General features: G+C 44.7%; 1 protein-coding gene across 3 annotated transcripts in view; it reads left to right on the top strand.

Annotated features, from left to right (window-relative positions):
* The window catches only part of TLN2 (talin 2), a 436539-nt gene that overhangs the window by 228808 nt on the left and 195010 nt on the right, over positions 1-12721 (top strand). For 2 of the 3 annotated variants that reach the window (XM_042988722.1, XM_042988723.1), the window contains 2 exons: positions 9747-9918; positions 12039-12136. In XM_042988722.1, the coding sequence (XP_042844656.1) occupies positions 9783-9918; positions 12039-12136 (234 nt within the window). In that variant the 5' untranslated portion in view covers positions 9747-9782. Of the gene's footprint in view, positions 1-6590; positions 6671-9746; positions 9919-12038; positions 12137-12721 lie in introns of those variants that run through there. The other variant, XM_042988724.1, reaches the window with a different exon arrangement.

Raw genomic sequence — 12721 nt, 5'->3', positions numbered from 1 at the left:
AGTGCTACTGTGATGGGCTTGGAATCTCCAGAAATGTAAATTGCATCAAATTCCCTGATTGGTTTCAGTTCTTCTCACAAATGCCTTATTGTTCGGTCTGCTGTAACCGAAATGCCCTTCTGATTTATGGTTAATGGATTAATAGAGATAAGCCTCAAGAATATGTTTTTAGTATTCTATTTTTTCTTTAGCATCTGTCCTTGCCAAAACCATGCACTATTGCCTTTTTGACCGATGTATGATGCTGTGGGTTTGCAGTTGTGAATTCACCGGTCAGAGATCAGTGCTGAAAAACCTTTGTAGTGAAAGGGATTTGGAGACAGGAAGTAGGAGATTTCTTCGTTTCTTAAACCAAACTTGATGGTGTGCCCTATTGCTAAATACCAAGCCTACACTGCTTTGGCAGATACTCTACAACCCAGTGTGTACTTTTTTAGCATTAAATAAGCACAAGCATGAGGAATGTGACCTGAGAAGAAACTTGACGTTCTTTGCACTCGTTCTACCAGGTTTGGCGTGCAACACGGTGAATATTTTTTTCCAGATTCATAGAACAAAGCTCTCTATTTTGTCCAGGTAAAACCCAGTCCATGTGTACCCATCCCCATGGTGTGTGCCTTAGTGACCAAGCTTATGTTTATCAGCATTGTCAGTAGCCTAGGGAATCTGCTTTCCTGGGATTTAACAGGCTTGTCACCAAGGGTCAGAAAAAACGAATAATGGGATGAGTTTATTACCAGTGATCCAAACAAGTAGTAAATAATTCACAGTTCTCCTGGTCTCAACCGTCACTTTTATCTTTCTTCTGCTTTTCGTTGGATGTGACCTTTTTTTTTTTTCCCCTAGCCTATGTATTTTTGTAAATAGCTTCAAATCATTTGAGTTGGGGTACAAGAATTCAAATTAGAGTTCAATTTGGAACCTTCTTTCCTCTTTAACTTGTAAGGGGAAACAAATAACAGGGCTTCAAGGTGGACTACAGGAGGCCTAAGCTGTGTAGATGATTTATTCTGCTGTCTCAGCAACCACAGGGGACCAATGATATTGCTGGAAAGCCACCACAGCTTTCTCAGAGGTCTGAGGGAAACGAAGGTATATTCCATAGGAGTACGGTATCCTACCACATTGTCCGTCTGTGAAATGGAGATGTAAAAAAAAAAAATTAATAAAATTAAAAAAATCTGTTGTACTTTGTAAACTCTTAGGTACATCAAGGGAGAAGACATGTGGAAGTGCTGTGGAATTCTCCAGGGCCAGATAAACACTAGATGTAGCATGTCCTGTTGTTGGAGTTGGGACTGGAGCCCGAGAGGGCTGGTGCTAGAGCAGGGGTTACAAGTGAGTGCCCCACGAGCTTAGGAGAGGAGAGGAATTCTCCATCGGCGGTGGTTGGGAAGACGAGGAAAGCCAAGCTTGATGCTGGGCTTGGGCTTGTAGGGTGAGTAACCAGGAAGAACGGGATGCATGACGCATTTCAGATAGAGGTACCCCGCAAGAACTAAAATAACCAAGGCAGTTGTGCAGGATTTGAAAAGACATTGTTTTGCTAAAATGGAAAGTTCTTAGAGCATAAACAGGAGAGGGCAAGTGGGTGGATGGGAGGTCTCGACCACCCTGACGCTAAGCAGGTTGAACCTGATTACCCATACATTTCAAAGCGGTGTGCGCATTCAAATCCTTTCTAAGCACAGGTTAAAACACTGTGAGCCCATAAGTGTCTGCTCCTCTTCCTTTTAGCACATTTTCTTCCCACTTCTCTGCTCACTGCCCTTTATTAGCTCCGCCAGAGCTCTGGACTGGTCTGCGGTAACCCTCCTACCTCCTTAGAATTTCCTGGGAATTAGGCATCATCTTTTTTTTTTTTTTTTTTTAACGTTTATTTATTTTTGAGACAGAGACAGATTGTGAACAGGGGAGGGGCAGAGAGAGAGGGAGACACAGAATCTGAAACAGGCTCCAGGCTCTGAGCTGTCAGCACAGAGCCTGACACGGGGCTCGAACTCACAGACCGTGAGATCATGACCTGAGCCGAAGTCGGCCGCTTAACCGACTGAGCCACCCAGGCGCCCCGAGGCATCATCTTTAATAAAGGGCAGCTCTCAATTTGTCTGAAAGGGTCTGAAACACAACATTCTAAGACAGTGATAAGTGATACATGCAGATATCCACTTGCATAGCAGGTTTAACCGGGGGCACGTCTTTGTGACCAGTGATATAATTAATGATGGAATTTCATATGGCAGTGCCAAGAGGTGAGTGGAGATGGGAAGGTAAGTTAGAGGGATCCTTGGTTGGCTCTTGTCACACCACATACAAAGCAGATCCTCATGGCAGGATGGCAAGGTCTGGTTGTGGTTTTCTAGCAGTATGACCTTGGGGAGGTCGCTTAATCTCAAGATCCTAGTTTCTTCATTTGAAAATGGAAAATAGGATCAAAGCTCTTTTCCCCATCATTGTGTACTCCATACTGGGAGCACATTCTTCGCCTTTCGTCTTGGAGGTAGTACTGCTGACTTGCCCTGCCCTCCATGGATTCAATACATCTTGAGCCCTTCTCTGCGCAGGTACTTTACAGTGAGCAATGTACATGGTCCCTGCCCTCAGGGAGCGTCCCAAGTGTTCCTGACTGCTATGGCCTTGGTCCTTTTTTTGAGTTTCTCCTTTGCCAGGCCGGAGAACTTCATCTTGTAAGCCATGAGGTTAAGCTTCTGTGGTCCATGGGATAAGTTGCCGATGAGTAGAAATAGGGCCCACTTGGTGTTTGCCCTCAATCATACTTTAGTCATGGTGTTTGTGTGGATAATTCCTAATGACTAACTTAGTAAAACATCTGTTTAAATCTTTGCCTGCAGGACATAGAAATTCCACATTTACTGAGCATCTCCTGTGCGGTGGGCCTTGGGCTAGGGCCTTGAGATTCATAGGTCGTTGTGATAATACAGTCCTTGCTGTGGGAAAACAGTGAGGGAGGAAGACCTCTCCCAGAAAATGTATTCCTGAGACCATGTTGTGTATGTGTCTTAGTGCAGGTGTACTCAGGACAGGCGGGAACACAGTGATAGCTCTGTGGATGAAGAGGCATATGGAGGGTTTGCAAAGCAGCTCTGGGTGCCAAACGCTTGGCTGGAATTTTTATTGACTTGCCCGACCTGCTGCTGAGTTCACACCTGCGTGGGTGGTTAATCATTTCCCCTCTGTTCCATTATCACCTGACCTTTTAAGGGCTATTTCTAGTTGAGGTATGCAAAGTCAAACAGTCGTGGTTCCCATGCTTCCATGAAGGAGGACTAGAGAGGAGATCCTCATGTGAATATTCTCCTTGCTTTTCTGGTCTCCCTGCTCTGGCTGCAAAGGGGGAGCTTGATGATTCTGGTATTTTTCTATGTGGGCTGTTACCATGTGAGGAAACCCCATCAGCCGTGTTCCTGTGCTGTTTTCCCCAAGCTTAGGGTTAGCTGGAGTTTCTCTCCCGAATTGTGAATGTGGGAGGCTAGAGGAGCCTCTCTACTCAGACTCTACCGTCTGCGCTCTCACTAGTCGGGAAGAGGGAGGTTGAGGGGCCCGATGGGGGAAGGCCAGGTTATTAAGGAAGGCCTCTGGCTCCCTGGTAAAGCTGACTGTGAGACCAACATGGGACCCTCTGCCTTTTCTCCTCCTCACCCATCCCTGGATGAAAACCAGCTGGCTCCCAGTGAACAGTGGATTTGACTCACCCTTCTAGATGGTGACACATAGGCACCTGGATGTGCCTGGTGGGCTCAATATCCTGTACTGCAAGTTGTGAATGTTTGAGCTGAGCACAGATAGAGGGCACAAGAAAGCAAGATAGAGGGCGAGACCCTGGTTTTTGCTTTTGAGGCACCTCTTGGGAACTGTGACCCCATCAGGTGGTGGGTTTTTACTTGTCAGCTGAGCTGTTCCCCTTCTTTCCTTGGGGAAGATCGGTTAAAGAATGGAGAGAAGGGAATATCCTTCTTGGGTGTATCAAGAGAGCAGATTTGCTCACTGGAGATTGAGGTGAATGATAGCCCCACATTTTATGCTGATTTTTGGTTATGCAATGCATGCTGTTATCAGGGCTGTATTTTGCTTGCTGGAGGGGAAAGCAGACCTAAAGAAGGGGTTCAGAGACAGCCATCATAATTGGGTACAGTGGTCTTCCAATGGGTCAGAATGGAGTCAGTGGCTGGAGGTGGAGAGAGGAGAGGGATGGTGGCAGTTCTTACTTTATTCAGGATCTAGGGTCCTACTGAGGCATGGTAGCCTGGCCCTGTTGTCCTGTCAGCTGTGTATGACACGTGTGCTCCATAGAGGAGTGTGCAAAACCCCATGGCCCCTCTCCTAGGTTGCCCCTGGACAGAACTCATTGACAAGCCCCAGGGCAGGGGTTTGCTTTAATGCCAGCCCTGACCCATACCGTAGGGTGAAGTTTTGCTCCTTTAGGCTCTTGGATTGGGGGAGTCTGACTGACATCCAAGAGAACAGCCTGAGGAGTTCCTTGTTTCACAAGCACACTCAGCTTCCCGGCTCATCCTTGGGTAATTCTGCATGTACAAAAAGCATGTTGAATGGCTTGAATAAAGATGAACACAGGAACTGTACAGTGAACAGGGTTACTAGAAGGGGAGTGCTATCTAGACAGGAATCTTGATTGTCTTTGCTCTCTAACGCCCATGATCATGTCTACTACATAATAGATGTAAAATAAACAATAAATTGAATTGCGCAGCTCAGACAGTGGCTAAATAGAATAAGCTGCTTCCAGTGTTTCTCCAACCACTGTGGCTAAGACGAGTAATAAGAAACCCTTATCTGGCACTTTCTTTGTGTCTTTGACATGTGTCCATTTATTCCTGTAGCAACCTGCAGGTTATTGTCCCCCATTTTATGGAAGAAATGGAAGCAGACCGCAGTGAAGTAACCAGCTCAGGGTCATGAACTGGGAAGGTTGGAGCACCTCACAGCCTCACTTGACAGAGTGGAGATCCCTGAGGGGTGGGTGCTCATCTTGAGCAATGGTGGACATTTCTTGGCTGGGCTGGGCTTGTTTACTCGAGGGTGGACTGGCCTGAGCCTGGCAGTCTGCACCGCCACCACCTTCCTGAGCTGTTTACAACTCCCTGGGACCAAACAGTGTTTACTTTAAAAGGAGAGTGTCAGAGTCTCACCCCTGGTTCCATTGGCTCATCGGCCACAATGGACGGCACAGGAAGGTTTTGTGTTGGCCCCAGGTGACCTTCACACATAAATCAGGGCAAAAAATGGTCAGAATGAGAAGAAATTATGAAAAGGAAAATAACCTGTGTTCTTTGAATTCTATATCCTGTCCTTTAGCAAGAAACCAAAACTACAACAAAAAAACTACTTAAGATCAAGCAAGATAGGATACATTCAAATTGGGGTAAAAGAAAAAGATAGCAGCATAAAATAGAGTTAGAGGTTAGACTATAACACAGTTGGCTCTGAACCTTCTTTGCAGCCAAACCCAAAAAGGAAACCTGGTCTGCTGTCTCAGGCTCCCTGCCGGGAGAGGCAGGAATTAGCCAGAGGGGTTAGGATACAGGGGAGTGGAGGTGAGAGTCAGCTACAGGCCACATGGCTGCTGTGCTGCCCTGAGAACGTCTCACTGGAGAACGAGCATTCGTCTTGATCATGGCATCTTGTCTGAGCTACGAGATTTTCTCAGGGCTTGAAGGGATACATAGTGAGACTTCGCCTAAGTGTTGAAAACACATACTCATACGTACTTGACGTCTAGGTTCTTACATGCTTTGATCTGATGATCTTTTGCCATAGGTCAGGACCCTTAATGTCACAACGTGTCTGTTTTGCAAGTATCTCACTGTGTCATAGGTGGAACTAGAAACGGCTCGGTGCCATGTTCCCTGGGAGTGGTGATTAAATGACCGTGTACTTTGGTTGCAGACCTCCTTGAAATTTGCCTGTGTGGATGATCTTCTTGCATGATAAAAAAAAAAAAATATTTCTAACCTTATAGTTTATAAGGCATTTTTATGTACAGAATTTGCATGTTTATGACGTTGCCATGAAGGAAATCATGGGTCTTGTTTCATGCTTCATGTTGGGAACACTAAGTCATAATAAAACCGAGAGCCAGGAGTAAGAAGAAACTGGGGCCTTTGAGTTTTGACCACTGAGCAATGCTCTGAGAGTGACTGGTTTTCGTTTTTTGGTTTTGCTGTGTAATGTGTACCCATGTTGAAACATTGAAAGTGGTAGAAAAGTTGAGAACGCGAATCCCGTAATGAATCTCTGGTGTCGAAAGTCTCCCTTGAACTAAGGATAGTTGTCTCCAATCTGTGGCTTCACTTTTGAGATATTAGGATGAGAAGACCCGGGGATCCTGTGGGAATAGTTGGCCAAGCATCCAGTGTCGCTGGGAAACTCCTTTCTTGGGAGCCACTTGCCTGCTGCTATCCAAAGAGCAGAAAGAGGAAAACTAACAGGCCCAAAGGTCCCAGGTATCGTCAGACCTGGGAGTGAACCTGGAGCCCAGACTCCCTCCTAGTCCAACACCCTGCCCTTGAACCAAGACTTGGCTACACCTCTCCTCTCTTGCAGGTCCAGAATGGAGATCATGCACACTGAAGCACCTGCCTCCAGGAAGGGCACTTAGGTGTCTTGAGACTGCCCCTCAGGCCATCATCAGGTGGAAACCATGTTTGTACAGATGCTACGTAGATACGGACTTGGTGGCAATTACATGATACGTATTTCCTGGATAAATAAGCCTGAAGGGCATAAATGAGAACCACTGCCTGTTCCTCCACCCCTTTCAGTAGACAGCCCTAGGAGATGAGGAGACAAGTCTGCACTTGCTGTGCCAGCCCCTCTCCCCTTCTCCTGTTGTAGCTTCACCTCTCTGCTAATCTCTTCTTACCTCAGTTGTCAGACACCTGCCGGCCAGATTCAGTTGTATCCTCATCCTCCCTCAACTGTGATCTGCCCTTAGCACAGGTGCTCTCTCCCTCCTGCTTGGCATACTTTCTTCTGGGCCCACCCTTTCTTGGTTCTCCTCCCTCACCCACCACCAGGCCCCCTTGCTGGTCCTTTCTTGCCCTAATTTTAGAACCTGGTTCCAGGACACAGTCTTCAGGTCTCTCTCTTGCTCACTTCCCTAGGTGATCTTTCTCGTTCCGAGCATTTAAGTATGATAAGCTCCCCTTCCCCCTACCATTACGTGTCCTGCTTTGTATTTGACCCTGTTCCGCCTCTCTACTGAATATATCCTTAAAAAACTCATTACGGATTTTTCACCCCAAACCTGTGCCTCCAGCAGCTTCCCCCAACCTCAGTCAGTGGCTTTTTTGTTTTTCCATATATTTTGGATAGAGATTTTCCCTCACTGCTGTATACATTCTGCTTCTCTCCTCCTGCTTCCCAAATCTCGGCTGCTCTCCTGTGTTCCTTGTTGACCCACAGCCCTAGGTTCTATCCGGCAGGCTTCTTGCTGCTGTCTGCTTCCTGCTTCTCCATCTGCCCCTTTCTCCTCGCTCCCCTGTGTATCCTCTGTTTCCTTCTGAGTGCCAGTGTTTACTCTCTTGCTGTTCTATTCTTCTTTCAGCCCCATGTCATGGCTCTGTATTTTCCTTTGATTGAATCCCTCCTGGCTTGGCTAGAAAGACCATTAATTTGCTCTGCAGAAAGCCCAGTTATGAGCCTGGGAAGAGCAGCCTTCATGCAGGGACCCTTCCAATACTTGCTATTCCCAGAGAATGGAAGCGATTAACCATCCCATCCTCCCTGGTACATTTCATAAATGGCACCCATGACAACAAGGACCCCCATAGCCTTTACCACTGACTGTTACCACCAGCCATGCTCAGGGATCTCAGCGGTTCGGGAAACCTCATAATTGTTACCAGCTCCAGGGGGAAAACTGTTCATGCAGTGATCTCTACATTGCTGTAAATTTGTCAATTTAGGTCTAGAGTTTAAATTTTATTTTCCCAAATTGGGGAGTTGTTTAGACAAATATGCCTATAAAAACAGAGTTGGATCTATCCTTTTATATATGGCATGATATTGTAAAGTCTTTGATATTGTAGGTGGAAAATCACTGAATATTTTGAACTTGAACTCTTCTGCCATGTTAGCGATGTAGCCACTGCCCGGGCTGTAGTAAACTGATTCAGTTGGGGAGGATTCCCCGTGAACACTGCTGTTGTTGATTGAGAACTGTGTCTTGACATTCTTCAAGAAATATTTTTACAGACAGTTCATTCAGAACATAAGTAGATGTGAAAATGACTTTATAGTTGGATGGCCTAAATGGTTGGTTCATGCAATGATTCATGCGGCTTTAGGAATACCCTGCCCATGAACACCAGAACATCTGTTTAAAAATGTCCTGTGTCCAGTTGACCCAGGTACCTGGTGTTAGGAAGCTGGCAATCAATCAAGCATGCTAGGAAGTGACGCCCTAGAGGCACCCACTCCCTGGGCCTGGTCAGCCTGTTTCCCTTTCTGCGTGTCAGCTACCTCATTGGTTCTTAGTGTTTGCATTCTTAAGTGGGAAGAGGGCATAAAGGCAGTGGGGGTTCAGGTTCACTACCTGTAGGTTCTCTAAGAAAAGATAGGAAAGGATGAGAACTTGAAATTGCTGTGGATTTATGTTCTGTATCCGGTGCTACGACTCTAACTACTAACTCTGAAGTGCGTTATTTTGTTGGCCAGGATGACAGCCAAGTAAGTCGGTGTCAGTGTTTCAGGTGCAGGAGAGAATCCTCCCTCTTGTGCCTGAGGAAGATACATTTGATTGAGGCTGGCTTGGGTTGAGGGTAAGTTTCTGGCCACAGAATAGAGCACATTGTCAAAATAAGCCATAAGCCACCAACTCACACAAGAGGAACTAAATTGTTGGACTTAGGTTTTAAAAAAGAAGTTACTTATGAAATAAAACCTAGGCTAAACCTGTATGCTTTCTAAAACCATAAAACTGGACAAGAAGCGAAATATCCCAATAGTTTATCTGAACAAAATAACAACTGAAGTGGCATTTTCTTCCCTTAGAGACCCCAGAAGAGTATGTATATAGCACACCGGCTGTTTCAAATCAACCACTCTGGCGTCATTACTGATGGTGGCTGGGCATTGGGCTCCCATTGAGAACTCCTCAGGGTTTGGTTCTTTTATGAGTTAGGCAGGGCTGTTAACATTGTGGCTTCTTTATTTGCGGGGAAATTAAAGTAGAGTGGCCAAAGGGCCTTGCTTGCATTTACACAGGATGCTGGTATTGGAGTTGGGCCTAGACACCAAGTCTTCTGGTACATGGTGTCGTGGAACTTTTTTGCCCTGAGGAGCACCCAGGAGAGCATTGGTATTTGTTCTCTCTCCCCAGGAGCTGTGGGGAGAGAGCTGGGGCACTGAGGCTGCTAACGGAAGCATCTTCAGGAGATAGCTGTGGGTGCCCAAGGCTCTCTGCTTCTCACACTGAGGACTCCCTGTTGGAAACTCCAAGTAGGGAGCATCACTGAGAAGGAGTCTTGGTGAAAATCCACGGATCCTCTTCCCTAGAGCCTCGACTTGCCACTCTCTGATAACGATAACCCTGGAACTATAAGCTGTTGTCTTATTTGGAAATTTTCAAAATCTTTTGTGTTTTTATCCAAAGCGTTCTCTTTAATTGCTGTTTTATTCCTGCAATTATTTAAAACTGATCTAGAGTCTAGCAGTTTTTTCAAGATGATTATGACCATCAGGGTTTGTCTCTCTGTGTTTTCCAGACCTTCTAAGTGAGAATCTTCACATCATCTAGGAAAATGGTGGCCCTGTCCTTAAAGATTTGTGTCCGCCACTGCAATGTGGTAAAGACCATGCAGTTTGAACCATCTACAGCCGTGTACGATGCATGTCGAGTCATTCGGGAACGGGTACCTGAGGCGCAAACTGGCCAAGGTAAGCCATTGGTTATTCACCAGCTTCCTGAAATGTGTTTGTATGTTCTTTACCTAGTGGCTAAAGAAACAGATGCTCTGAGTGGTGCCCAAACCACCTAGTCTGTATGCTTCAAATGAAATGTCTTCTTAGCCTAGACACTACTTGCCTCCCAACTGACTTTTGTGATGACAGTGGCCAAAACTGCCATTGAATTGTCATTGTCACGCCCATCATCATGACCCTTCCATACATGAGCATCGCTTTCTCTGGTTTACAAGTCACCTTTTGATACTTGATCTCATTTACCCCACGAAGTACAAATGTACCTCTTCCAGCGGTTACTGCATATGTATAACCGGAGCCCTCTTTTCCTGGAGGAGGCTGGAACTGCCATCAGAACACACAACAAGCCTTACATTTCAAGTACTTTGAAGGGGCTCTGTAAACTTTGTCTCCAACATTAAAGGGAGTGGGGAGCCTCTATGAATGTGTTTTATTTCCTGTTAGTTTGAACTGCTAACCACTATTAATCCAAGTTTAAACAACGGCCATTCATACGGTTTTTATTTTCCATTTCCCTTTCTCTACTGTCTACATTTCCTTCCTTTATTTTTGTTTGATTGGCACTTGGGAAATTGGGATTATTCCCAAATTAATAAGCCTTTACTGTGAAAACAGGATAAAACCTAAAAATTAGAAACATGAGGGGCACCTGGCTGTCTTAGTCAGTTAAGCATCTGACTCTTGATTTCCACTCAGGTCATGATCTCACAGGATGTGAGTTCAAGCCCTGTGTCAGGCTCTGCACTGACAGTGAAGAGCCTGCTTGGGATCCTCCCTCTATCTCTATGCCTGTCTGTCTCACACGCACAAAATAAGTAATACATAAACAAACTTTAAAAATTTATTAAAAAATTGGAAGCATGAAAATCAAATATTCAAAGATGATTAAATGTAGGCATTGATTTTCTCAAAAAGATGTCCTAAAACTGCCAAACTTTTGGTCCAAAAGCATTATTTATATTACTTAAAACACTCTGTTATTTCTAGATTGCCCAAAAATAAAAATACCCCATCCCCAAACTTACTCCAAATTTTGGTTGTCCAATCATTTCTCGTGTCATTTCTTTTACTCTTTTTCTCCCAGATTAAAAAAAAAAATTTCTTTGGGTTGGATTGCTGTTTAGCTCTGGTGAAGATGAAACCCTGTATAGATCTTGGAGTTGTCTTTCTAAGAAACATTAGGATCTAGGACCCTCATTTGGGTCTCTGAGGTTACCTTGAATTACATTCAAGAAAACAGAAGTCTTTATTACACTTAATTATTTTTGAAGATCTATGTGTGTGTGTGTGTGTGTGTGTGTGTGTGTGTGTGTGTGTGTGCATGTAATCTCTGTACCCAAAGTGGGCCTCAAACTCCTGACCCTGAGATCAAGAGTTGCATGCTCTCCTAACTGAGCCAGCGAGGCGCCCTAAGACAGAAGTCTTTAGACAGGAAGTGATACTGCTTTCCTCCTGCCGCCATGTTCTCATACTTCCTGATCATCTTATGGGATTTCTGTGGAGAACACAGAGCTATTTTCCAACTGTATTCATAATTTAGTGGAATGGGGGGCAGAGTCTTCCTCTCACTGGCCACTCTTGCTTGACTTTTATAATGCTTTTTTGGGGTGTTGGAGGGATTATTTGAAGTGTAAAGGCTCTATTGGCCTCTCTCTGCCTCAGTGCCCTTGGGCTTAAGTGGTCACTTCCTTAGTTTCTCCATGGCTATCTTGTCATTCTTCATTGGTTCTCTGCCTGGTTTTTATATAGCAAGTGATAGGGAACAAAGCCCAGTGCATAAAATAGAAATTTGGACTGCTCTGTTCTTGATGTTTGCCTAAACATCAAGACATTGCTGCTGCCCACTCTTTTTAAAAAACATGAACCTTCTCTGTGGGTGTTGATTTTACAGCTCACGTCTCATTCTTCCTCATCTGTTTTAGCCCATTGGCTTGCTCGCATTGTCAAAACGAAACCTGTCTGGTAAAAGGAGGGTACCCACATCCTGCCAAATCAGCAGACTCTGGGCTTGGAAGTCCATGATGGTTACATTGTCATTCTGTCTTTTATTTTTCTCTCTTCTCCTTATCTTCCAGCTTCTGATTATGGGCTGTTTCTCTCAGATGAAGACCCCAGGAAAGGAATTTGGCTGGAAGCAGGCAGAACACTGGATTACTACATGTTGCGAAATGGGGTATGCTGTAGATGTCATGTTTTTTGTTTTTGTTTTTTTGGTCACTTTGTCTCGGCTTTCCATAGAAGCCAATATATTAGTATGCCTCAAAGCAAAAGGGAGACCCGGCAATCTGTTTTGCTTCAAGGGCAACTTATTCATAGTTTTGATGTAACGTACTCTGTAAGGGTTGTACAGGTAGTGATAGAAAATATCAGCAGCCCAAATTCTTGAAACTCCACAGAGTAATTAAAGCAGCTTGGGGTTAGTGCTTACAGCTGTTGGTACATGCCATGGTTGGACTTGGTAGTTACGAAATAAAACACAGCATCTTTCTGTATAGGAAGTATCCCAGTGACTGATAATAAAAGGTAAGGGTAAATCAGTGGCGAAAAAAAAAAATCCTAAAGGTAGTCAGATATTGAATATTAATCAGAATTCTGTTTTTTTTTTTTTAAGAAAATCCATAGTAGAGGTAAGCTTAATAACAATCAGTAACAGTAACAAAAAATGATTTTGTTGGTAAGTACAGAGAGGTAATGAGTAAAAAGTGTTGTATAGTCTGCTCAGTTTAACGTCTGAGAGAATGGGTTTTAGCGTATGGAA

Source organism: Panthera tigris, chromosome B3 (genome assembly GCF_018350195.1).
Source record: "Panthera tigris isolate Pti1 chromosome B3, P.tigris_Pti1_mat1.1, whole genome shotgun sequence".
In the NCBI taxonomy this organism is placed as follows: Eukaryota; Metazoa; Chordata; class Mammalia; order Carnivora; family Felidae; genus Panthera; species Panthera tigris.
The sequence above is the reverse complement of the archived record's forward strand: the minus strand, read 5'-3'. Positions and strand labels throughout refer to the sequence as shown.